At 40.9% G+C, this 27,508-nt stretch overlaps 1 protein-coding gene across 3 annotated transcripts in view; it reads right to left on the bottom strand.

Moving 5' to 3' along the window:
* The window catches only part of ttll5 (tubulin tyrosine ligase-like family, member 5), a 46,947-nt gene extending 19,639 nt beyond the window's left edge, over window positions 1-27,308 (bottom strand). For 2 of the 3 annotated variants that reach the window (XM_039786415.1, XM_039786417.1), the window contains exons 1-28: window positions 27,185-27,308; window positions 26,633-26,788; window positions 24,151-24,257; window positions 23,956-24,038; window positions 23,153-23,259; window positions 22,733-22,863; window positions 22,516-22,598; window positions 20,351-20,420; window positions 20,158-20,242; window positions 19,042-19,143; window positions 18,860-18,951; window positions 18,539-18,646; window positions 13,070-13,151; window positions 12,644-12,705; window positions 9,509-9,603; window positions 8,935-8,976; window positions 7,441-7,545; window positions 7,212-7,303; window positions 6,602-6,664; window positions 5,851-5,987; window positions 5,342-5,597; window positions 4,368-4,485; window positions 3,772-3,918; window positions 3,578-3,669; window positions 3,295-3,443; window positions 2,442-3,020; window positions 2,171-2,358; window positions 36-175 (exon numbers count right to left, since the gene is read on the bottom strand). In XM_039786415.1, the coding sequence (XP_039642349.1) occupies window positions 36-175; window positions 2,171-2,358; window positions 2,442-3,020; window positions 3,295-3,443; window positions 3,578-3,669; window positions 3,772-3,918; window positions 4,368-4,485; window positions 5,342-5,597; window positions 5,851-5,987; window positions 6,602-6,664; window positions 7,212-7,303; window positions 7,441-7,545; window positions 8,935-8,976; window positions 9,509-9,603; window positions 12,644-12,705; window positions 13,070-13,151; window positions 18,539-18,646; window positions 18,860-18,951; window positions 19,042-19,143; window positions 20,158-20,242; window positions 20,351-20,420; window positions 22,516-22,598; window positions 22,733-22,863; window positions 23,153-23,259; window positions 23,956-24,038; window positions 24,151-24,257; window positions 26,633-26,694 (3,377 nt within the window). In that variant the 5' untranslated portion in view covers window positions 26,695-26,788; window positions 27,185-27,308. The remainder of the gene's footprint in view (window positions 1-35; window positions 176-2,170; window positions 2,359-2,441; window positions 3,021-3,294; window positions 3,444-3,577; window positions 3,670-3,771; window positions 3,919-4,367; window positions 4,486-5,341; window positions 5,598-5,850; window positions 5,988-6,601; window positions 6,665-7,211; window positions 7,304-7,440; window positions 7,546-8,934; window positions 8,977-9,508; window positions 9,604-12,643; window positions 12,706-13,069; window positions 13,152-18,538; window positions 18,647-18,859; window positions 18,952-19,041; window positions 19,144-20,157; window positions 20,243-20,350; window positions 20,421-22,515; window positions 22,599-22,732; window positions 22,864-23,152; window positions 23,260-23,955; window positions 24,039-24,150; window positions 24,258-26,632; window positions 26,789-27,184) is intronic. The other variant, XM_039786416.1, reaches the window with a different exon arrangement.
* Window positions 27,309-27,508: the final 200 nt, after the last annotated feature.

Here is a 27,508-nt window from a genome sequence, read left to right as displayed (position 1 = left end):
TAACCCCTGCTAATGCTACATGTCTGTGGACTCACCTAGTGCTGCTACATAGATCTGTTCCAGAATGAACAGCTTTCACTGGCCCTTGGGTTGTAGCAGCAGTGTGCCGCACTTTTGGGTTCAGTGTGACGCTCTCTCTGCCCAGCATCCTGTTTGCCAGGTTCAGGTTGGTTAACTGTGGGCAGAGGAGAACACTTCACAGATGATTCAACTCAAACCAATTTAAAGTCATTTTCTTTACAGTTACTGTATTAACAAGCTGTAGGTACTTACTAACAAAATCGATGTTAAGTCAAGTTACTTCAACCAAGCATCCCACTTCTAGTCCCAATGTCTAAAGCAATGGAATGCTTGATAAATAAGCACTCATATTGTGTTCCTCCCTACATCGACCACTTCATTCTCTTGTCTCTGGGGGCTACGTGAAATGTACACACAGCACATGGCAGAGCTAGTCTCCGCTCAGCACTAAATCCAGGTGGTCCCCTCCCCCTTCTCCATCTCTGACAGAATCAGCTATCATAACTCGCCAGCACAAATCTGTTTACGACTACTGTAGCAACTGCACCTCTGTACTGCTCTGTACTACCCTGGGAATTATTTTCAGTGCTAATAGGATAATAAATTATACTGCTGTGGCGTTTTATTTACTTTATTTCCTCCTGTGGACTAAATAGTTCAATGGGAAAATTGTAGTGCTGCCAAGCCTTGTACGACGTGAAAAAAATGTGTTGGCATGGTGTTACACAGCCTCAGCTCTCCTGTAAGTTACTTATTAAGGTAGACTGGGCATCTTCTTACAAACTGTCTGATTTACAGAGGAAATGAAAACACTCGTGGGTACCATTATTGCTGGGCTTTTGGACAAATTGTCATATATCATGACAAGAGATAAAAAAATTTTTTTTACAGATATATCCACCATAAAAAAAATAGTTCTTTACCACATAAGGCACAGTTACTATCGTCTAGTCAGTGTATATAATTGACGTAATGCCCCATCTTCTAAGGTTGTGTTCACCGGCTTCACAGTGTAACAAGGATGTCTTATAATGATGTTTTGTACATAAGCATACGCACATATGTATGCTGTAAGGATACATATCTACGCATCACAGCACAGGAGTATTTTAATTTTATTAATGTGCCTGGCTTTACTCAATTTCCGTTTCGATGTGGTCTAGCATGAGAGTGAGTAATCACTTAAACCTTAGAGGTCAACTAGTGCAACAGGGTGTTGTTCGTGTTTACAACGTTCTCCATTTAGTTCAGCAAATGATTTAATGACTTCAAATCTGAGCCCTAAAAAACACAAAATGCACTCTAAACCTTTAAGTGCAAAACACTGTTTTAACACACTATTTTACTGCAAAATAAACAGCTGCCATGCCCAGGATTAACTATTCATAAGAAATACAGCAAACACCTTTAAGATAGACAGAATGATGTACAGTCGAAAGGAAGCCATAAAATCTGCAGTCTGTGTGGTCTGGTGCCATCACAAAAAAAATTGAGAGACAAAATCCTGTGAGGCAGAGGAGGAGGAGGAAGAGGAGAAGGAGGAGGAGGGAGGAAAGGTTTGGGGAATATAGGAGAAGGTGGTGATGGAGCCAATGGAGCTGCTGCTCCCCTGCTCAGTGCCAATTTGCTACATTCCTCTATTTATAAGCATCAATTACCACAAAAAAGTGGCTGCTTGTTAAGTATCAACAGAAATCACTCCCCCATGGTGCATCTGATAATGAGACCTCACACAGAGCTGAGGCTTGATGCGGCTCACCACGGTTTAGGCCAGCCAGCTTTAAACTCCAGTTCCAGACCCACCCCCGCACCAACCCCAGCCCACAGACTGCAGGCGAGCGGAGGACTGAAGGAGAAAGGTGCACGGTACGAGGCAGCAGACCCTCCGGCTCCAACAGGTCTGCAAAACGAATAAGCTGCTAGATGCCGCCAATCAGCATGGGGTCAGAGCCAGGTTTACGCATCAACAAAGAGAAATATCAGAGACCTCACAGTGAGAGACTACTGCAGCGGGCCCAGATTCTTCTTCCTTACATGAAACATTACACAGATCAGTTTACAGTTGCTTAATAACAATGAAACGTCCTGCTCCAGGTGGGAGTAGCTGTTGGCTCAGTGAACCATAGAGGTAAAAACCTAATAAACTCACGTGTTGTGTCAGCAGGTTGATGTGACTGGAGCTGGCATAGTGGCGAGCTACCTGCTTGTCAGCCAGCTTTTGCAGGGCTGAGATGAAGGCCTGCTGGTTAGACTGGGCTTGGGCAGACAGGGAGCTTAACTCCTTTAATGTCCCTGCGGAGTTTGACTTCAGCTTACTGGAACTGCTCCTCCGGACAACTGACAAACAGAATAACAAAAGACAAATGTGAGAACATGGTCCTGAATTTGATAAACAACAGCATGTAGAATACTGAGTTTACCTTGGCCTGCAGAGGTGGGTCTTGAGAGCTTCTGGCTATAGATGTGCGTGGCACTCGGGATGGAAGAGGCTGCTCCAGAGCTGGACGTTGATGAGGTAAAGGACTGAATCCTCTTAAGCACCTGGGTCGGTTGTCCAGTACAGACTGTGTTAGAGCTGGTGGAAACAGCTGTCCACATTGCTCTCGGGGTCTGGGTGACTACAAGTGCAGGGGCGTATGCAGGAGGGTCAGAAAAAGTTTCAGAATGGCAGAACTGAGACTTAGCCAAGGACTGTGCATAGGACGGTGGCTGAAGAGGTGGCGGCGGCGGCGGTGGGCAATGGAGAGGCAGGGATGTCGGGACGGGGCAGCAGTGCTGCAGGTGAATATGTGTGCTGTCTAAAGTCACAGGAAAGCTGGAGCAGTGCTGGGAAGCCTGGACCTCTGGCTGTATTTTAGCAGTTCTAGCTGCTGCCTGTCGGTCTTCAGTACGGACAAAGGGCTGACTCTCAGTGGCCTTGATGTCTGGGTCACTGCTGACTTTCCCTGTGGAGAGCGAGGACTCTGAAGCGCTGGAATCCTCTTTGGCCACAGGCAGAGCTGTTCAAAGGAGGAAAGAAGCCAGAGCTCCTTTATCATCAGTTAGCCATTCCTTGGCTCTGACACACATTTGTTTTCCCCCAATGAGTGCTAATCGTTTGAAGCTGACCTTTCCTTTACCCCAGATGACTTAATCTTTTTCCCTTTACTTTTTTTTTGGTTTTACAAATCTAAACAATTCCGGTTTACTGTGCTTGAATGATAAAATATTAAACATAAACCAGACGTTCAGCTAAAAAAATATGGGGGTAAAAAACACACGGGAGGAACTCACTTTTGGAATTCTCACAGTTGCCTGAATCTCCTGAGGCATTTACTTCATGAATGTCTTTCTTAACACTCCTGACTTTTGTTCCTAGGAAGATGGTGGCTGATTTATTTTTCTGTGTGTAGAATGTCAGTACTTCTTCCAGATCATTTTCACTGTTGAGAAAAAAAAGAGAGAAGATAAATGTGTATAGCAGATTCAGATCACTCTTCACTGAGTAGCATATATAACTGGAAAAGTAAAGAGCCAAGGACTGAACAATGGTCAGTGGGCTTGCCAATTTACTAACCTTGCTTCAGTGATGTACTCCTGAAACACACTGGGGTTAACGCAATGCTCCTCTTTGCTGCTCTCCTGTTTTTTCTCCATATGATCAGTTTCCTGAGAAGATAGGAAAGAATAAGACAGCATAATGTTTCCTATGTTTGCATCATCTCTTAGATTTGTGATTCTGTGGTAAAGCCGGAGTCTGGGAACGGGCACCTTGTTGTAACAGTGGATAAACTCTCCTAGCTGGTGGGACAGGATGCGTCTGCGGTCTTGGAGTGGAAGCTGGCGACTGGGCAAGACCACCTTTATGTCTTGTTGAAGGTTACTGGCTGCTCTTCTCAGGAAGCGAATCACAAGCTCCTGTGCAGACAAAAAAACAATATTTCATTATTACTTTTCTGAATCACTGATTCATCCTGCTGCACTTATTCAAGTCCCCTTTGTTTTCTCCTTTCAGGTTCATTCAACACATTGAGCCTTTTGAATTTAAAGGCATAGAGATCAACTTGAATTCACATTTTCCCCAAAGGTTTGAGGTCACCTATGATGATGATGACGATGATGTACGCCATAACAATGCAGACTTTCCAATCAGACTAACTTTTACAGAGACCACGTTTTCCTACGATGTGGCCACAAATGTCTCGTACACACATCAGCTACAGCCAGGGTACATATGAGTAACAGGATAATAATAAGGGAAAATCTGGCATGTATATACAGTACATACAAGGGAACCAATGCCCCAGGGTATTCCACCCGTGTCCATTTATTAGGAAAAGGAGATTAAAAAATGGTTATCATAATACCATTTGGTCGTTGTCCTTGTCTGGCCAAGCTGGGATGGTGTTGGCTCTGCTTTCTGCCAGCAGTCTTTGCTGGACTCGCTGCAGGTATGAGGAAAAGGCCATCCTGGCCTGCACTTTACTGGAAAGGAGAGAGAGGAAAATCATCAAAAGCTGCATAGATTAAAAAAGAAAAGGAAAGTCATAACAACAGTTGATAATAAACATTATCCACTAGGTCCTCTGCATGTTGAATTGGAATCTGTTGCTACAACAGAAAGAACCAGCAGTTATAGTCAATCATATACTCATTAGCTACATATCATCCAGAAAAGAGAGATAGAGAAGCCAAAGACAGCTATGTATCACTTTCAGACAAAAGTTGTTGAAACAGTGTATCTTGTCCTGCACCGGTACCAATATGATAAACTATGTTTGTGACCTGGGTGAACCTGGAAAGACTACTGTCAGAACATTGTAGTCGAAAAAAAAAAACGATGTTGCCAAACCCAAACAATGATATGCTGTACTATAATTTCCCTGGTTCATGCACAGTCCTGACAAGCACTGAGGAATTTCTACAAACACAGACTTGTTATTGTAATTCCTCCTCAAATTATAATTTCAGGCACACTTTTAAAATCAACATCAGACCGCAGCCTTTGTTGCACTTAGGTATAATAGTATGTACAGTGTGTCATATGTGTTCGACAGTATTTAGAATATGTGGTATCTTTACTTTAAATTAAAGAATATATGAAAATTGTAAAGCATTATGTATGTTGATATCAACTTACCACAACTCCCGTCACTCCTCACACTGACTAAAGACATACAGTACACAAGAGTAATGCTGATTAAAACATAACTTGTGTAAAGAGGGCCTCAATTTCTTCTCATCCTCTTTGGTAGGTGCAGTTCATATTCCTACTTATTTAATAGAGAAAGGAAAGGAGAGGAGCAGCCAACCTGAGCAGCAGCCCAGAATCCAGACTGACCTGAGGTCCCACCCCTGCTGAAGGATGTTGAGCAGGTTGACTCTGGGCCTGGCATCGTGCATGGCTGCCTCTGAGCTGGACAAAGCCTCGCTGTGGCAGCGCTCCAGTGGTGTGGCCACTTGTTTTCTTTGCTCTGCTACCAAAGTCTTGTGTGAGACTGGCTTGAGAGCTTGTTTCACCTCCTCTCTTTCTTCCTGAGCGCAGTCCTCTCCCTCCTGACTGCTGCTTTCAGGCAGGGAGACCTTGGACTCCTTCCCTAAGGTATGCAGCATTGCAAAGGAAAGACAAATGGCAGTTGCATCACTGGCATTTTGGATACAATACACACATACACTCAAAGTAGGGTTTCTGATGTTGCTGCAATGAAATGAACTCATTTAGAGTCATATTTGGCCAACTTTACCGTGACACAGGGGAGTTATTTATTGGAAACTAAAGTGCATTAGCGTGGGATGTTGTCCCCACTTAGCTACACTTTCCTGAATTGAGGCAGAACACATCAGACCTACCCGATTTCTTCTTCCTTGCAGCAGAGCGATGAGTCAGGTGGCGCGGTCTCCTCTTACATGCCTCCAGAGACAGCAGCTTCCTCTCGTACTGGACAACGTGACAGCTGTGGACGGCGTCCACCTGCAGCTGCACGTTCCTGAGAGACAGAACAAGACATGTCAACGCACAATTGTAATAACAACAACCATAATGATTTATATGTGTATCATCAACAATCACAAAGCAGAGCAACGGTTATAAATCGTAACTTTAACTGAAGCCAGTTCTAAGAAAGATTGGTGTGGTTGAGTTGCTTGTCCAGAAGTTGATGTGAGAGACAGTGACAGTCCAAACGAGAGAGAGGATAAATGGCGAATAATAACAGCAACTGAGGTCTTGCAGCAATAAACGTCTCCCTAACCTGGCTACCTAACGAATATGGAAAAATCATAGATGGGCTTAGTTGGGGGCCAAATCTCCAGATAATATTGTGCAATAGAAAAAGCTGTGGTTAAAACTTGAAAGCCCATACTGAGTCAAATAACATAAATGCATGCTGCATTACAATAAAAAAAAAAGAAGTGGTTTAATATAAATCGCAATGCCACGTAGACACTGGGCGCACGCTGGAAAAATTGACTGTGCAACGTCTTTTCAGCTGTTCCTCTTGCCTATCCAATCGAAAGACCAAACAAACGCCACGTTAGAATCCAACCGTCTCCACTAACTGATGGAGAGATTTATTTTCCAATCCACAATGGAAATGCTTACCTGCCATGGAAAAGTCTGTTTGCCAACATGTAGTTCATTGATGTCTTGGACTCCAGATATCCACTGAGAGAAGAAGATAATAAGCAAATTACAATAATCATAAGGCAGGAGCCCCAATGAGCTTCTGCCTCCTTATTTGCGGCAAATATGTTAAAAACAAGGCTTTGGTGATATAGCTACTCTGGAAGCAGCCCTGTTAAACGCACCAATAATTCCCCAGACCGCTCAATAATATGCTTTTAAAAATGCCACAAAATCCCTGCTGCTAAGAGAGAGAGGTGGAGCTAATCAAGCAACAAATCCTCATATAGGAATATGAATTGTAAGCACAAAAAGAGATGTCCTCTCTAATAAGGGCTTTAATGCCATTTCATACATAATGGAACATAATACACAAAGTATAACAAATACCAACTCTGTAGTTACACCTTAGTCTGGTGGTTCAATTAGTGACAGTCAAGAGGAGTCGTACGGTCTAGCTTTAGGCACTGATTGCATTAATTTAATTTAAGTGCCTCACTTATTTGAAGACAGTATTAATAATGAGTAACATTACAGACAAACACCCCTTGGGGATTACAAGTGTCTGTTCTTTCTTGGCTCAGCTTACCCATAGAGGTCCCATGTTTCTGCGGTGGGGAAGATCCTAATGAAGCCTCCACGTCTCTCGTACTCTTCCTTTATCCTCCTTAGCACTTTGATCTTGTGAAAGAAAACAAAAGACGTGTACTAAATTTCACATAGTTTTAAATAGTTACTGTACTTTCAGGTTCCCATTATGTCTCAATTCCACAAAATAACACTCATCATGTCAGACACTACCATTGTAAAGGCCTTACCTCCTCAGCAGTCAAGGTCAGAGTGCTGTCTCCTTGGCCTTGTTTAGGTCCTAGCTTGTCTTTCCCCTCTGTTTCTGAGTTACCGGCGGATGTGGGCCTCTGCCGCTACAGGGGAGAAATGTAGAGTTATTCCTCTTTCCAACATAAATACTTTCCAATGTTAAAAATAATTGAGTTATTTAATTTTTTATGAATTTAGGTATGCTTAAAGGTCCTATGACAAGGTGCTCTTTGGATGCTTTTATATAGACCTTAGTGGTCCCCTAATACTGTATCTGAAGTCGCTTTCCCAAAATTCAGCCTTGGTGGAGAATTCCATCACTAGAGCCAGTCCCACAATGAGCTTTCCTTGGTATGTGCCATTTCTGTGTCTGTAGCTATTGAGGAGGAGAGGTGGAGGGGGGGTGGCCTTGACCAACTGCCACTTTGCTCGTTTGAAAGCCATGATGTCTCTCTCTCTCTCATGGGTGGGCCAAATTCTCTGGATGGGCAAAGCAGACAAAGGGGAGGTAACCATGCTCCTTATGACCTCATAAGGAGCAAGATTCCAGATCAGCCCATCTGAGCTTTAATTTTCTCAAAGGCAGAGCAGGATACCCAGGGCTCAGTTTATCTATCGCCATTTCAAGCCACTGGGGGACCATAGGCAGGCTGGGGGAACGCATATTAATGTTAAAAAACCTCATAAAGGGAAATTTTCATGCCATGGGACCTTTAAAGGTTGAAAGAATAATTGCAATTCTTACATTTTTGGTAAAGAGGTCATCGGTTACTGACAAACAACCTACTAATCTGAAACACAATTCTCCTTTATAGCTTGTGTAACAAAAATACCCTCTCTTCATTTCTCCTTGTCACATAAATGAAGCATTTTTGTCATGCATTGGCATTCCTGGCTGCCTCCCGCTGCATGCACTACCAGGCTGTGATTGACAACTTTGGCATGCAGGTTGGAGCTTGCGCCAGACAGAGGGGCACAACCCCACAGGATCACATACAGAATTTGTCATCTAAATAGCACAGGGTTTACATTTAATTTGTCTGACACGACTGGGGGGATACAAAGGCAGCCAAAAAGTGACAAGGCCTAATCCTTCAGAAAAAGACCCATCTGTTGCCCCTAATCAGAGTAAAGGGAGAGGAGAGGTTCTCTGAAGGCATCTGGAGTTCTACAACAGCCTCTGTGGTTTAATGTCAGGCTTGTTTTAGATGTTTGAGTAACTCTGTACAACAAAGTCTTTTGGGTCAAGTGGTGCATTGCAGCATTTCAAGCAATTGCTTACTAAGGCCACTTTGCTAATGCAAAGAATTCTATTAAATATAGCATTAGGAATCGATACAAGCCATCTGTCACTATGATAAATAGCAAAGCTGCATAATCAAATAAGCAAAAAGCACTAAGCAATTTCTTACCGGTAATGTAAAAGGCATCAGGGAATTGCAAAGGAACAAGACAAAAGAAGATTAATACGTCTGAGCCTGAAGAAAACTCACCATTCTGCTGTGCGCAGTGGCTGTCGGTGCAGAAAGAGGTTTCTAAGAGGCAATGGGTGAAGACAGTGAGTGGTGGGTGAGCATCAGCATTGCGTGCATGCTCCATCGACATGCAACAATCAAACATTGTTACTGTATGTCTAAACAGGCCCTTTACACAATATAAGGTGGAGCAGAAATCTGTCTGATTTAGTAATCTCCCTTCAGCAGATCCTGTGCCAAATCTGGGTGCAGTAGTCGAGTGGAAGGAGCCAAGTGCATTAGCTGTTGTGGCATCATTAGGCAACAAGGCCTACAGAGAGCATTAGTCACTTGATTAGAAATGATAAAACAATAAGCCACAGAGTATAGCACTTACAAACTGATGTCACTCAAACAGTGTAATTACATTAGCAGTTGTTTTGCATTACAGTGAATTTTCCATGAGGGTAGAAGAAGAGCTCAATGGCAGTGGCAGGAATGTACTGTAAGTAACAGAGAGATGAAGACAAGAGAATGGGAATGTTTCACAAGGAAGGGTGAATGAGTGCAACACTTGGCTCCGCTGTGTGTGTGTGTGTGTGTGTGTGTGTACCTGTGTTTTTTGGGCTGCTGGGTGCTTGAGGCTGGAGTCCAGGGTGACTCGGTCAGAGCGTGGTTGTCTCGATAGGGGGTCCTGACACACAAAGCCTGCGGGGAAACACAACAGCCATAAAGGGGTATATCATCCTATGATTTCAATGATATCAGGTCTTAAATATGTTACTCATTCCGATGAACTTTATTTACTGCATCAGATCTTCAATGTTAGTACAAGAAAACCAAAGTAGAGCGAGGGACATTGAGGCAATAAATGACATGTAAATCAACAATATATTTAAACATATTGTGCTAATGTAAGGACATTATATTTGCTGTTAGAAAAAGTCATGACATGTTTTTTATATAGTGACACACCACCGCCCCATTATGTGAACCACTGACCTTGCTTAAAGGACTAGTTTGAGATTTCGGGAAATATATCTGTCCATTAAATATAAAGCTACAGCCAGCAGCTGGTTAGCTTAGCTTAGCATAAAGACTAGAAACAGGAGGAAACAGCTGGCAACCATAGCCTATAAAGTGCACTAATTAACACATAATGTCTTGTTTGCTTGGCCCTTAGAAACACTGAAGTGTAAAAACAACAATTCAAACAAAATGTTTTTGGGAGGTTATGTGTCTGACTATTTCTTGTCTCTGAGCAGTTGCCAGGCAACCAGCAGAGACTCTAGGACCTAGAGTCTCTGCTGGTTGCAGGAAGTTGCAGCTTGTATCCCTCATTAAATGTGAACTCCAATTTTTGTACAAAAAAAGTTAAAGCTAGCCGATTCCCCTTGTTCCCAGCCTTTATGCTAAGCTAAGCTAACCAGCTGCTGGCTGTAGCCTCATAATGGACAGACATGAGAGTGGTATCGATCTTGCCATCTAACTCTATGCCAGAAAGAGAATACACATATTTCCCAAAATGTCGCACTATCCCTTAAGCTTTTATGTCAGAGAGAAAGAAGATGTTTTCTTATTGTGACACTCTACTTCAGATTTAAACAGCTCCACACATTTACATTCTAGTGGTAGTTGATAAGGGTGGGGGAAATGTTTGTAATTCACATTCCCCACTAAGATGTTCCCACCCAGTCAATAATCAATCTACGATCTTCTGTTTATTAATTCCCACACTCCCTCAAAGCTAACCAGTGGTAAAAGTGAAATGTTAAAGAAATATGTTTATGTTGCGGTCACACTTGAAGTAAATTAATTCTATTGACAGCTTGGAGCTCGAGGCTATTTGTACTACCTCTTTCAAGCCGTCAGGTAAGAATCAGGCCCCTGCCATGCTCTTGCCTAAACACAGCAATTATTACAAACATAAGCGACACGGAGCTGACAGCTTCACACAGGCGGAAAATGAATGCTAATGGAATGCTGTCATTATTTACAGGTCTGGGATGCAGCCCAAGTGTTATCAGCCAACAGCGACTTAGTTTGTTTGGTACAAAATAGATGTGCTATGTTTTACATGCCACTGCTCATTTTCCCCAGACCCGCAGTAACGTCTCAGTCCAAAGATAACTGGCAATTTATGATTCTACTCTTTCATTTAATGAGCCAGAGGGGAGGGTTTCAAGCCGCAGCATGGCCTAGGCTAAGACACGTGTGCATATGTGCGCACACACACACACACACACACACACACACACACACACACACACACACACACACACACACACACACACACACACACACACACACACACACACACACACAAGCCATTCCTTTAATATCATTAGGTTGAGACCACAGACAGACTTAATGGTTCAGTGCCAGTTTAGATGGACGCCTGCTAATCAGTGGGCTCCATGTATCCTGTGAATGGTAATAAGGATAAATCAGAGGATTAAGTGTTAAGTTAAATAATCAAGAGATGTGAAAGTTTGGTTATTATTTGTCTCTTTTTTGCTACATGTGTACTTTTGACTCTCATCTACAAGGATATAGGCAAGCTCTCAGAGCTCTGTATGTGGTCAATGTATGAGATTCTCCTTGGTTTAAATTTATGCATTACAACATATTATAATCCAGGACTCCCTGGAAGAAGAGATCTTGTATCAGCTAAATAAAGGATACATAAGATCAAATAAAAGCTCTTCTTCTGCATGAGAATTCAATAATTAAGAGGGGAGGAGACATAGCTAACAGAGACACATCTCATTCCCTGCTACAAACACTGTTGTGTAAACAGTGTTTATCTCTGCCTTGGGCCAGGCATTTTTTGTGTCTTCATGCAAAAGATTGCTTTAGTTTGACATGTCCAATCCAGTTTCTCAAAAGAGCTTAATGACTACAAAACAAGTAAGGCCTATGTTGACAATTTTGTCTGCAAGTAATTTAATGTTAATTAATGATGTCTGCTGTTTATTGTCTAACACTGGAGCTACTATTATAAAGCCATACAGCTATGTTGGTGTGAAATTAAACAAAACATTAAGCATCAAACAATAGATGACATAGTAGTCTCCACCTGCTTGAAACATGCTGGTTACAAGTAAGGCCGACTAGCATCTATGCCTCTGGAAAAAAATACAGCATAATTAGAGCACTTTTCATTTTATATTAGCTTTTCCAAAATGAACACCTTTATCCCAATTATATAATTTTGTAATAAATAAATATTCTATATTTGATTATTATATCATATTCATTAGATCATATTCTAATCTAAAGTGTGAGTAATGTTCTTACTTAAAGCTAAAATATTAACTTTAAGTATCTAAGAACATCTTAATAGTCAGTGTAATTTGTTTTTAAGCTCTGAATATGACTAACCCTATGTTAATACAACTATTGACTCCTGTTGAAGGCCAGATCTTTATTCTGCTTTGATGATGGATTATTTCAAATGTACTGTATACATTCTTAGTAATAGAAATCTGTAACCCTAATACTTTAATGTCCTGTATTAACCCAAGGTTTTTCCTCCTCTCTTAATTATGTGGAGTTTAATAATATAACTTAAACTGTATAAACGTGTTCTTAAGGTTTCTACTTATTGATGTTGATGATGGATTTAAAAATCTAGCTTTAAACACTGAATTGACATGAACTCAATGTCTATGAAGTGCCATCACTTGTGCAAAACTTTGGAATCAAATGGAAGTTGTATTTAGTCATTGTTTCAGCATGTACTCACCCACAAGCGAAAACATGTCTGCAATCATGCTGGCCTTTACCTTCAGATCCAAGGGGGCATCACTGTAAATAGGATGATTATTATTATTATTATTAATATTATTATTTCTTTTTTTTTTTTTACAAAGAAACAAACTTTGAGTCAGCTTGAGTCAAAAATTATCAACTGTCATAAGAAGATACAGATGTGTTGTGTGAGCTTAAAACAAATCTGCCAAACTGACACTTTGGTGGGAGATTTTAGCCTGAGGGTATGCTTTAAGTGTGATTGCAATTTTCCTTCAATGTGGCATTTTATTAAAAAAAAAAATGTTGTTGCATATTCTAAGAAAAAGCCTTGTTTAAGTTGGTGGGATACAAGAAACAGTTTCAGTAAGAAATTCTCCTGAAACAACAAAATAAAGAATTAAATGATTAAGACACTCACCAGGCCAGTGAGGGAGAAAGGTTCACCTCTAACAACCAGGGTTTGAGGTTGGAGTCAATGAGCACGTCAAAACCATACAGTTCTACAGAGGGAAACACAAAATGAATCAAAGGGTTTTCACCACAGACTGGGAGGCAGAATTAGAAACCTCTAAGATCTGCCCACTGAAAATAAAAGATGAAGGCTATCAAAGTCACAAGAGTTTTATCATAGTTCCATTATGTGGCATTTGGCAACATGGCCTATGTCTTTCTGCTACTGATTACACGCATGTTATATCCCCAATCACTCAAGAGAGAAACATTCACCAAAGCCTGCTACTGAGGGATTGGCTCAATTACGTTAACTAAGTACATACACATTTCATCCGTCATGAAGTTGCTTACGTAAGACAGTAGATCAAAAACACACTGTGGCTGTGAATATTTTCATACATAAAGTCAATAATTTTCTCATTGGAAGATTAAGCAATCCACATATTGTCACTACATATTAACAAGAAGGATGGCGCTCGAATAAGCATCATAAAGTTAGTATCTTGCCCAACTGGGGCAGTAAAATGTGAATTCCAGAAGTACAAAGCCAGAAATGTGACCGTGTGTCCCAAGTGGGAGAAACCTGGTGAATTAGAAAGCCTATATAATATAGGCTATATATTGTATATATTTCACTCCAGCAATAGCTTAGCACTGAGTGACATATAAACGCTTTTTACAATGTGGTCAGAAAGTTCCCTATGTAAAAATTCATCCATTCTATCCCAATTTTCCCTCTTGTTTCACTGACTGACATATGGCTCACTGCGACAGAGTTGGCCTATGTAACCTATGAAAGCCCTCACACTGCTCTGGGGAGTGTCACCCTGTAAGCCAACGACCCGCCGGCCCCAGCAGCAGCGTGCAGGGAAACCACAGTATTTTACAGGGATAGCGCAAAACCCAGCCATAGAGCCAGAGGAAAAATCCTTCTAATGGTACTTCAAAAGAATAGACTGTTTTGAGAATAGGCCAGGGGGGTTGGAGGTTTCAAAGCTGCCATAACCAGCACTGTTTATTTTAGCATCTCAGGTCAGTGCCAGTGTTAAGCATACAAAAGGCAGCGTGACAGCGTGCAATGGCTTTATATTGCACTTGGTTAAATAATGTTAGGCTGGGGAATTCTAGTTTAACAGGATTAGTTAAATGTATTTGGCTGTACATTACTTATTGTAGTCATCTCCACCCTGGCCATACAGAATGTTGTGGCAATGTAACAAATATCAAGTAGTTTTACTTGACAATACGTATATATTTGGTCTTTTACCAAAGGAGCACTGATTTTACACAACAGGATCAGTTTACTCATCATGAGAAGTACTAAAAAGGGGGCATGGAGTTTAAAAGACACAGGCATTTACCAGACAGTGAGGCTCTAACGAAAGATGCTATTGAATTGCATTATAGGAAATTTAAGAGCCAGGGTTTTTCCAGACTGCTTCCATTTTGACCGTTCTTTTTTAATCTGTCTCTTGCGAGTCCCCCAACTTTCTGGAAGTCTCTAAAAGAGTTCTCTTTTAAGATTGTAACATTTCCTGAAAACATGTTTTTTTTTCTCTACTCATGTTTTCATCATCTGTATTAGGACAAGTTGGAGAAAATGCACACTGGATTTTGTTCACTGGGATATATTACATGGGTCAGGAGATCAAAATATGGTAGTGTCATGAGGTCCAAATTGGTGTGACTGTGAAAACTGTATTTTCATGACGGAACAAAGTTTGCTATATAATCCTGAGCCAAGAGCAGCAACAGAAGCTGCCACTGCCATCTTTAACTTTTTTAACTTCTGAGGATGGACGGGACCCCCACTGCTAAACAGTACTCGCTTAAGCAGAGCACTAAGATTTTATTTTCCACTTGCCGGCTTATCCCATTTTAGCCTCTTTTGTATAAAAACGCACACATAAAACATTATGCATTAGTCTTGGGGAACAGAGTACTGGAATAAATGGGTTGCAGTGCCTCACCAGTGGCACAACCACAACAACAGGGGAAAATGGGGAGGTGTTACACCACCTCACCAGCCCCCGACAAGCAGGCTCCATGTGCCGCTCATTTTCCCCCAATTAGGAGCAGACGCCGCTCCTGCCCCAAGAGCTTGCTCACTGCTAGACACGTTTGTTCTATGGCTCGACCGCTGCCGGGGGAGTGCTGTTAAATGTGCCCGCAGAGAGGCCACAACAAGCATCACAGACAAGGAGAGGAGAGGCAGCGAACATCCACATCACACCCATTAAAGAGGCAGGGAGAGAGAAAAAATGTGACAGAGTAAAAGGGATGACTTTTTATTATTGGATGGGCGCTGCTGGAAACTTCACCACAAGAGACAAACGCCCAAAAACAATAATCTCCCCACCCTGGCATTGCAGTCGGTTGGCCCACAACAACAACAGCAGAACAAAGTATTTGCTTCATGTATGTTTTCTTCATAGGCGAGAACAATTGGATTACTTTTGCATCATTCTGACATCAATTATTGCCCTTGAAATGCTTTTACTGCTGTTGCAGGGAGCACAGCGGAGCTACAATCATGAAAACACTTTGATGACAACAAATTAAAGTAACAGTTGACACTCTATAGCCCTATTATGATGGCAGGACCCATTCCATTAATCATTCCTTAAAAGATTTTGAATTGTACAGCAGCCACACTGTCATCACAGGCATACCAACACTGTGCTGTAGTGAAATGTGGGAGTATCTGACAAATGTAAAACAGGGAGAGTTGTTCACAGACAGGGGATCCAACCACACTCAGCACTTAATGAGGGACGTTCAGTGGAACACAGGACCAGTAAGTGGAATGTTTTGTGTGTAATAAAATAGGCCTTTGGCTTGGCTAATCAGATCTTAGTCAAAACATCTCGTAATCAGCATCCCTCAGCAAAAAGCCTGTCCATTAATCACACAGCAGCGGTGAGGAGCTGCATGGGTGGCATTTTCTCCCCACTGACACACACACTCTCTCTCACACACACACACACACACACACACACACACACACTTCTTACCAATGTAAAACAAAAAAAATCGGTTGTTTTTATTTCGTCCCACATAACAGAGCTATAAAAAAGGTTTTGTTACAGTGTGCACATTTAGATACGGATGTGTAATTTGAGCAAAGGGAAGAAATTCTATTTGAAAACAATAAACATAGTATTAAAGCCATTAATAGACATTAAAATGGCAGGGAACAATTTGCAGTAAATTAAGATTATAATGGGCTTTATGATCTTGCATGGCTCCCTTCCAGACAATCCAGAGACCGTATAAAAACTCTAAACAATGGCTGCTTTTATCGGCACATTAACTGCCCAAACACGCATGTATTTGCTGCCCTGCGTTCTGATGCTTTACCTGTTTACAATTACAGGCAGCTGCCGAGGACCAGGTTTGAATGCTGGGCGTATTGTATTGTTGCAGGAAGAGAAGGGAAGTACTGAGGTTAAGTACAAGAGAAGGCGAAAGGGGAGTTGAAGACAACAGCTGACTGATCATGACTCCTTGGTGGTTTAGGTGGGTTTTATTTAGGTACTTGACTGGACTCCCTGAAGCTTAGACAGACCTGCGTGTTTGTAAAACTAATGCTTTACACTGGTTCCTGCATGTCTCTGTATTCATATTGCCCTTACATACTCACACACGCAACATGACCACACTGGGAGAAACAGATCAACAGAGAGAGAGGATGAGGGTGGTCCTCTTGGAACCGTCAGTGTCTGTCTTTGGAAACTTAATCCTTTAGACAGACTATGAATGTTGTAATTGACTTGCTTGGGGCCATTATGAAGACAACAAAATTACACTAAATTCAATAGTAAAATGATACGGCTGAAGTAGGGTAATGTGCATGTTCAAAGCAGACCACAATGTATTATGTATCTTAGGAAAGGTGTAGAACCTAATTGCTTTTGTGCCACACAATGACATTGATGTAGTATCTATGTCTATAAAGGTCTCTATAAGCTTTGGTATAAGATTTCAACACTGTTGGACAACCCAGCAGCCTTAAAGTTCAAATTCATTACTTTCATTCATTATTACATTGTTTAATTTCAAATCCAATGTGGACTTAGTGGAGTCAAAATAAAACAACAGTGAATATTAATTAAGAAGTATTCTCTGTTGCTGCCTACAGAGCTGCACAATGTACGACACAAAGATGGTACCAGTGTAGAATCATTAGTAGGCTGATGCTTGGTGCCACTATCCATATTCTCACACTTTCCCTCTTTATACTGTATATTTACTATCCTATGCAGAATAAATATCAGATGCTTTTGTTTATGCAGAAGCAGAGCTCTGTTTATATATGCCAATGCATGTAAATGCAAGTATGGTGCAATGCAGTAGGTAACATTTACATGTTATCCCTGAACATTCCATAAAGCGTTTTTGCAATTGGGGCATGTGGATGTGCATAGAGAAATATTCCAGTCTTACCTCAACGAGTGAATGAATGAATGACAATAAAAGCAAACTTGTTTTTCCATCACAGCAAAGATATGCGTCATCTGGTTGTTTATTCATGTCTATCACATGTGTATGAGAGCCAGGTTGAGGCTCAGTAAGCCACATTTCACTGTAAATACCTGCATGGTCAACACCCTGGGCTAATGTGGGTTTTTAACCTAGCAATTATACTCAGGATGCAGATAGCATCTTTATGCAGGCGACTGGTGTGAGTCCATGCTGCTCGCACCATACAGCCCAAACAACCACCAATCAGGGGGGCTATTATGTCTACAGAAGCCTCTCACAACTGCAAAGCCCGTTATTTTTCTAACATCTGAAAGGTGAAGGAGAGTGTGAGCAGGGGAGGGAGAATCATAAACAAACAGAAACAGCGAGAGAAGAGGAAAAAGAGACAGTGGTGCTGAGGGAGGCTTGGCCAATGTGCTCGCTTTTAAAACCCTCAAATCTAAGAGACACTGCCAGACAGAGAGAGCGAGCGCAGACAATTAGTGCCAACACTAACATGGGTAATGGTTCCAAAATGGAGTTCACACGAGCCTGCTTCTAGGCAGGAGCAGCCAAGAAAACAGTCAGCCTAAATCAGGCAGACCTGAATGGCAACAGAGAGGAGGAAGCAAATTCCTGCTTCAGTCAATAGGCCCTCCGCAACCCTGCAGCAACGGGCAGGAAGGCTCCACACTGAGGAATGACTGTCTACAACTTCAGCTCGGCTCAGTGGAGAAAGAGTATAGAGAAACTGCTGGACAATGAATATGAAACTGAAAGGAAATGTGAGGGGTGGGGTAGTGTGCATGACTAAGTATGTGTGAGTGTGTCAAAAAAGGGAATTTTATCTAAAAGGAAATTCTTCTGAAGCTGAATCAGTGCAGGTGTAAACGTGTTAAACTTTGTTGGACTAGATTGCTTTACTTACTGTATGGTCAAAAACATGTTAAGAAGAATATGAAATAATTACCAAAGCAGTTTGTCTTGTGGGGAACAAACATTTTGCAGGCGGTGGCTATCTGAAGTTCAGCACTCAATACAGCTTTGATGATGAGGTCCTCCACCTGTCTCATCAGCACTAGAATATACAAAATGAAGAGATGATTTTTCTTTCGCTCTCAAGAATTCTTATGTTTTGGTTAATTGATTTACACTTTCTGTTAGAATCTAAAGGAAACAATCGAGCAGGGGTTCAAAAATGCAACTGTAAACTGGGTGAATTTTACTCCATTATTATAAAGGAAAAGATTAAAAGCATGAAAAAAGGAAAGAAAATGAAGATTTGACTCACATGTGGTGTCCTTCCCCTCCTGCTTTAAATACCTCAACACTGCACTCATACTCCATTTGTTCCCATAATCCTCAACTTCAGGGTCATCGCAACTGAAAAGGAAGAAATGTGCTTGTGTTCTAATAAATGGATGAGTCAATCAAGCTTCCAATAACAGCGCCACATTCACTGATGAAAGTTACCTGACATAATCGCTGCTCTTCTTGTTCACGCTGTAGTTAGTGAGATGCATGAACGTGTTCTTAATGTTCTTTGAAGTCCGGTCATACTTGACTGTGGCAAATCTGCGAAAAAAAAAAAAAAACTTCTGTAATCCAACAATTTCACTACATACAGTATCTATATTTGACATAATGACCACATTCATAAAGCTGACACTAGACTGAATGATGGGGGGGCACTTTGGAGAGAGATTAGCTTCTGGCAGTGTTTGAGAGGAGTGGATGCCACATGTGCAATAATGAGAATTCCTGGCACGCACCGTGTACCTGAATACCAACACAACTCTGAAGGAATGTCAAGCGATAAAAGTGGGATTCAGAATTTGGCCATGATTTATTGCCCACAGTTGATAATCAAGCCAGCAAACAAAAGGGCGGTGGCACTTGTATTCAGCACGTACCTCTATCAGACCGAAGCGAAGAGCCAGACGTTCTATAAATCATCTACCCTCTGCTGACCTACCTGTGCCTGACAATGGCCTCTTCTTTGGTCATAAGTTATTGTTTCTCGAAATAACTAACATCCAATAAATATAGCGCAATTATAGAAATTTATCAAGATATCATCTTTGAACAGTGACACAATCAGCAATATTTGATGAGCACATCCTACAGCTGGAACAATGGAGCACTTTGTTTCAGAGTCACCACCACAGCGCACACTACACAGCAGTCGGTCTGAAAAGTTAAGGCTGCCCTCTTCTGGGCACTGACTGAGTACCAATGAGCCTAAAGTGCATGAACCAGGCAGTGTCTACACCGCCATTTACTATTCAAACTGGTGAATGTTTTTCTCAATACTGACTTTATTAAAACTTTTATATGTTATGTATATCTTGTTTTGTCTGAAGTGAAACCAAGAAAACAAACATAAACTGTTATGGAGGCAACATCTGTAAAAGCAGAAGTGCATGATCTATTGAGTGCTAGTTTGTAATGTATTTGTTGTTAAATGTCAATTGTGCTGTAGTATTTTTGTTTGCCCCCACGAAGATCAGAAGATCACTGTTGTGTCAGGTATTCATTATCCCAATAATGTCACAGACAAACAACAACAAAAACCCACACACAGCTCACCTAGCCAGGCCCTCCTCATACACATAAATGAGGACTGGGTCGTATGAGGTCACCAACACGTACAACCGCACATCAAACTTGAACTCTGTGAACAAAACAAAAACTAGAGTCAGTCACAGGGATTATTCAGAATGCCAAAACAATCCTTACAAATTAAGATGTGTCTGTAGCAATTAAATGGTGAAGAACATACCATCGATCAGTAGTGGGTTATTGATATAGCGAGACACCAAAATGTTCTCATCCATTGAAATCTGATTTGGCTGCAGATGACACACACAAAAACACATAAAAGACAATTTAATTAACACAATGAGGAAGATGAAGGCAGTAGATCATAATCATCTTAACATGTTCAAAGTGTTATCAATTGACCAGGTAACATAGCAACTTATTTTGTAGAATATTTACTAAAGTGATGAAGTTAGATGGCTTTTTTTTTTTTTAACTGAAGTGCAACCTCACGTAACAAACTCAATCAACATCTCTCAATAGCAAAGTATGAATAGCATTTCCATGTAAGGTTTTTATGTTTCACAGTGCTCCATACTGTATATTCATTCACCTACAACAGCATTAAACACTAAATTCCAAATAGATGATGTGACACTGCTGTTAAACATTAACATCAAAGAATCGTCAAGAAAAGTTGGAGACTGCAATGACACCGGCCATAGCGGGTCAACTTTCAATAACAGCCTATAAAAACACAATCTGGTGGTGGGAGATGGGTCATTTATGAGGTTGAAATGTGTTGCAGGTGGCGAAGTTGAGAGGAGATGGGATGGAGGGGGGAGGCGGGGTAACCTCAGTGCTGGCTACAGTTCAGAGAAAACCTGAACCAAAAAAATGAACGCATTTCTTTCTTCTCTCCAAATATCGCTCCGACATTCTTTCCACTGTTTCATAAAAATGCCTGAGAAGAAGAAGGATCGTGCATATGTTTTCCAAGAGTGAGAACCTTGTTGAGCTCCTCCAAAAGCCTTGGAAGAGTGTGATTTACTCCACAAAGCTTATTAATGTCTGAAACACTGGTTGATACTTATTTCAAAGACAGCTGTATCTGCACACCCCTCCACACACACAAAAACATCTGGCCAATGAACTCAGTTCACACAGTATTTTTTTTAAGTCACTATGCTTATACGTAACTCCCACTGAGTTTGTCATTAATGTCAAATTTTCACACACAATATTTGGTTAGCTTAGCTTAGCTTAAAGATTAGTTGATTCCCTCTGTTTCCAGTGTATGCTAACCTAAGCTAACCACCCGCTAGCTGTAGCTTCAAAGTTATCCTACAGACATGTGAGCGGTATCAATCTTCCCACCTTACTCTCAGCAAGAAAGCAAATAAGCCTATTTCCCCACATGTCAAACTATTCCTTTAACACACTGCTTTTCTCATACAGATCTCACATGCAAACTAGTGGTAGAACTTAAACCTCTGCTAATGTATCATCAACGTCTAAGTTTGTTTTCAATTTCTGTCCCATGTGGATGTGAGAGAATGTGTTGTTCCAGTCCCCCATGTTCGGTGCCGTTTTACACACGGTTTTAAACAAAAAGCATAAAGAAAACACATTTTGTGATCATGTGATTTCCTTATTCCCGATCCAATTTCCCTATCTATACAAACACATGTCGGTCAATTCACTCCAACCTCAAACACAGGTTTATTTTGGGTCATTGCATTAGTCTGACAGGGGTTATAGAGCAGTGGTTCCCAACCTGACCCCACGATTTAAGGGATAAGAAAGAAAAGAAAAAAAAGAAAAAACAATTTTCTGTTACACAAAACTAAGTATGACCTTGAGGGTTGATTCTTGTCACTGGATATGGAAACAATTCATAAGAAAAAAAAAATCAACAATTTGAGAAAACTCAGGAATAAAATAAACAACTTTTATTTTGACTAGAATATCACAAGGTCCACTTACTTGGTTATTGTTTTTTTGCAGGGGTTTCAGCTCCAGAAACATTTTATTCACTTATAGTTTAGCATTAATAGTTTAAGTAAAAAAAAAAAAACATTCTCTAAATCCAGCTTCTCGGATGTGGGGATTTGCTGCTTTCCCCTGTTTTACATAAACTGAATATCTCAGAGTTTTTAAACTGTTGGTCGCACACACAAAAAAACTCATCATGGGCTCTCGAACATGATGAGGACATTTTTTTTATTTTTGACTATTTTATGATGTTTTATAGACCAAACAACAAATCAATTACTTGAGAAAATAAGGGACAGATTAACTGTATAACTTGTTGCAGAAAAATACTCTTTTTACAGAGTCACAAGCCAAAAAGATTGGGACCGGCTGTATTAGAGAGTAATAACTCCTGTGGGTAAAATCACTCACATTGCTGACCAAGTAGATGCCTCTCCCTCTGGAAGATGCTACTGGTTTAATAATCCAGGGGCCCTTGTCCTTGGCAAAACAATCTGAGATTGAAGCAGGAGAGAGACGAGAAGAAGATTTAAACAGAAAGAAAAATGTATAATGTATATGTTTAGAATGGGCAATGCTTGTAAACATATGATAAAGAGAGGTCGGGATCAGGTGAGCGGTGTCTTACTGCAGAACTCCTGGTACTCAGAGGGAAGCACAAAGGTCTGAGGAATAATATGGAAGTTTTTGAAGCCATGAGTCTGCTGCATTCGCTGGATGTTTTTATACAGACGGTCTTTGCGCGTCAATTCATATGACCTGAAATTGAGCAGAGCCTCCTGTTTAAAACGCTCCAGCACTCCACTCCACAGTTCCGACACTGACAGAACAAAAATATACACATACATAACAGCAATAGATCGCCCTCTGCCTGACAGTATGATTCATTTCATGTTTCAGAGTGGCATCGGTCCAAACTAAATGCGCTTTGCAGTGGAAGCCAACAAACACATCGCCTGAACTGACGGGCTTAGAATGGCTCAGCGGTGATATTTATAACACAGAAAACAGTGGCAACACACTCATACATTTTAACAGTCTGTCATACCTGGGAAAGTGGTTGACCTTCTGGAAGTCTTGAAGGCTGCGTAGTATGTAAGGCTTGAGGTGAGATCCTGTCCACATGAGGTTAAAGTCATTGCTGTTTGGGTGAACCTAAAAAACAGACGGAATGATTGACTTCACTTGACAAGATGGATCAAAACATTTAGATTCAGTACACACAGAGCAAATGACATTTGCAAAGGTATCAATAAAAAAGTTGAATTAAATCTAAGAAGCAGATCAGACACTCCAGCGATAACCTGAAGAAATACAGCCAGCTGTATAGAAATGATCACATAAAAACTCACAGATTTTCATCACCCTGACATTATTTTATCTGTTGAGTTTTTGTTTTATTCCAACAATTCCTTAGGAGGCAGAATTTACATGGCTGCTTGGTGTCTAGGGGAGAGACAGATGTTTGCAATAAAGGCTTATTAAAGTTTGTCTCTGTTGCGGCTGTGGTAGACACTCGTCTGCCTTTGATGATGGGTTAGCGGGAGTCAAGAAGCATTGAAATGAAATAAAAAGGGAATTAATTGTAACTGCTAGGAAAGAGCCATAATAGAGACTTGTGTGCCCTCGTGAAACAGGATTAATGCTCTTGAGGTCAATTTGGTTTTTTTCCTTGGGTGCATTCCCAGGGTTTGACATCGGCACTATTAGTCAAATGAGATAAAAACAGCCCTACTATCCCTTATCCTACACAGCAGAGATGTACATAATGTATGCAGCTAAAAAACAATGCTGTTTTGCAAGATTTAGACTAATCTTTTCAAATGTGCATGATTTAGTGGAGAACATTACCTCATGGAATCCATGATTGGCCAGTATTCCCCGTACCAGGCGGCTCTCTGTGCGCACAATCTTGAAGGCCATATTATATCGCTCTATGGACAACGAAATATTCTTAGTATCCAACTTAATGAAGGCTCCACATTTTTAGCATATTATCACTCTTTTTCTCACAGTTATTTTGTAGCTTCAACAAATGTGGTGTACCTCCAGTAGAGCAGATATTCCCATCTTTTGAAACTGCAGCTTCAGGGAAAAACAAGAGAACTGGGATGGACTTGCTGAGACCACTCCAGGCAATGCAGGGATGGTCTCTAGTGAATAAACAATTAGATGATACACACTCACAGTTAAAAAGCATATTTTTAAAAGTCTGGGACCCACAGAAAATCTAATAATCTGAAGAAATAAATATTTGACTTTCCGGTAACAATACTATACAGATGCACTGTGGCGTTCATTCCCGGATGATGTGAACTAACCTATATGGATAGTTTACCTAATGCTGAGGGAATGTTTCCTGACATGGTGTTTATTTCAGTCAGGCAGACAGAGACAGAACCACACACATTTTCAGGAGGTGCTGGGCAATAACAAACCCATGTACTGTACTAACACACACCCTTGTAAAACTGCAGATTATCTGATAGTACCAGACACAGCCCGCTTATCAGGGGCTAAAAATAAGATAAGGTAGCATGATGATGGAGTAGAACTCAATCAGGCATAGCCAGCCATGATAAGGAAGAGAGGCATGTAAACAATTGCTGCCCTGAGTTTAACTATCTAGGCATGTCAGACAATGTGGTAGATATCTTTTACACTGCGGTGGCTTCGCTGCATGCCCATAAACGAGGTATTTTGATAATGTCGTTTATTTTATACATGAACGACCATCGAGACTATTGAGATACCACACACAAGATGTAAAGGTCTTAGACAGAAGGCCATATTGTTGCCATCACAGTAATATTTCAGTAAAGTATGACCATTTAGGTTGCAAATATTTGATTAAATATGCAAATATGTGTAGGCCTGTAATGCTATACTTTGTTGTCCTTTGCATGTCATCATAAACTTTTACATCACGTTAAAGTCAACTAATATTAACCGGGCCTAATAAATAAAGTGATGACATCCATGTAAAGGTTGAGGAGAAAAATGTTAACAGGTTGAAATCAAATGTGCAGCCAATGCTTGTTTGGCAATAAATTGAAATTGGACAGGGTGTACTGGAGATACTCAATTTCTGTAACATAAAATCAAAGTGTTTTACTATAGTAGTGTATCAGTAAAAAGAGCACTGGTCACCAGGAGGATAATACTAAGCAATCCAAACTAATTCAGGAGATGGAAATTAGCCTAAAAGCAGACACAGTGGCTCTCAGTATGCTATGACTAAGTATAGCTTAAGAGGGAATTAGTTGCCTGAGACAAGATAACATATAGACCAACTGTTGTAGCTAAGATCTACAGATACTATTCTCTCTCATTCAGTTCATCTTTCATCAATTATGCAAAATGAAAGCTTCCTGAAGGCTTTATTTTGTCTAAATGTATCTTGGCATAAATTATTAAACAGGGCTTCTTCTGTAATCCTGCATAGATTACATTACATGATCAATATACTATGGCAAGTAGCAAAGACAAAGACTTTGGAACAGCCAGTAAAAAAGTGAATATGGTGTCACATTAATACTATATTTAAAGAGGAATCTTTAGGTGATGTCTTACAGGAGGATCAGTAGGCTAAGAACCTAACTGACACTGAAGGTGACCTGCGTAATTCAGACAGCCATGTCCACAAGCTGCAGTGACTGTGAACAATATCCTACTCATCTCCATCTCCGTTTACAACTATCTAACTGCTATAAAAGCAACGCAAGCATATCAATGGATAAGTCTGTTTTCAAAGAGAATATACTCACAAAAGTGTATGTGATAAGAAATCAAACAGCATAGGTACATGCACATTCTGGTTTAGTGTGTCATTAGTGTGTGTTCTAATGTAGAAGTTTGCACAGACCTGATCAACACTAAGGTGACTGTATACGACAACACCCCGTTAAAAGGTTTTTGGGGGAGTTTTTCCTAATCGGAATCAAAGGTAATATCTAATAATACTCTGTCTACTGTAGAATCATATAACAGTTAGTGCCTGTGGTGTACTGCAGTCAGCATAAGAAACGATTTGTCAGCTTAAGGAAGGGGCGGCTGTGGCTAAGTGGTAGAGAGGTCGCCTGCCAATCCCTGGCCCTGCAGTTCCATGCCGAAGTGTCCTTGGGCAAGACACTGAACCACGAGTTGCCCCCGATGCTGCGCCATTGGAGTGTAAATGTGTGTGAATGTTTATCTGTTGAGCAGGTGGCACCTTGTACGGCAGCCTCGGCCACAGTGTATGAATGTGTGTGAATGGTGAATGGTTCCTGTACTATGTTAAAGCGCTTTGAGTAGTCGTTAAGACTAGAAAAGCGGTATATAAAAACAATCCATTTACATTTAAGGAAGGAATAAAAAGCCTCAGCCTCTACTCACAAATAAGGACCCATCTCTGAGCTAATTTTCTTTTTCTGTTGTCATGTTTATGTTGCCTGTGGTCACGTCAGTTTTAATTATCTCAATATCACAAATCACCCATGTGGGGGGCTTTACAGTCTGTACACAGCATATGACACAGTCTAACACTTACTCTTGCTCGTCTTCTGAGGAGGACTCAGAGTCCTCCTTGTTATCACGGATCACAGCAGGCATCTTCACAGTAAAAGGGGACGAGCTGCCCGGTGAAATCGTCCTGGGATCAAGTGTCTAGGTTTTACCATGGCACCTAAAACGCTACCACCTCCAACTGCAAAACACATCAGCCAATGAATAGCTCAACGTCAGTCCATTCATGCAAAATGTTGTATTAATAACCACGTTACAAAGGCTCGCTAACAAAGACTGTAACGTTAAATCTGTCCAGAAACAACTTAGCACACAGTTAGCCGAGAACAACTACTTTGTAGTAACGTTAGTGGTGGTGACATTATCTTTCTATTAATGTTATAGTAAACAGAATAACGTTAACGTTAAGACTAAACCCAGACAGACAGCCAAACAAGAGCTAGCTAGCTAGGTAACGTTAAATAAGATGTAAGGTTACTAACATGTTACTTTAGGTGTGGGAAGCTAGCTAACCAGGTAACGTTAGATAAGGTAGGTAGATGCTATGCCATAGAAGTACACAACAACGTAAACTTGCCTTTGTCTCTGAGAGCCTGCTAACTGCTAGCTAGCTAGCTGTTATCACCAGGGCCAGTTGATCTTAGCGGTTAATCTTCCTGGTAACTACAACAACTGACTGAGTAGCAACCGAGCGAGCATGCGCAGTTTCGAACATTATTTATTGTCCACCAGACCAAACTTTGCACCGCATCCCATACGTAACCTTATAAAGAGATTGATTTACAGTCATTGGGTGGGACCAAAGCTTTGGTGGGACTCTAATGTCTAGGCATACGCTGTCGAACGAAAAGAGCGCATATTGACTTAGGATAATATATATATCTATGAGGATAATATATGT

This window comes from Perca fluviatilis, chromosome 20 (assembly GCF_010015445.1).
Source record: "Perca fluviatilis chromosome 20, GENO_Pfluv_1.0, whole genome shotgun sequence".
Taxonomy (NCBI): domain Eukaryota; kingdom Metazoa; phylum Chordata; class Actinopteri; order Perciformes; family Percidae; genus Perca; species Perca fluviatilis.
Note: the sequence above shows the minus strand (reverse complement) of the source record. Positions and strands in the feature narration are given on the sequence as shown.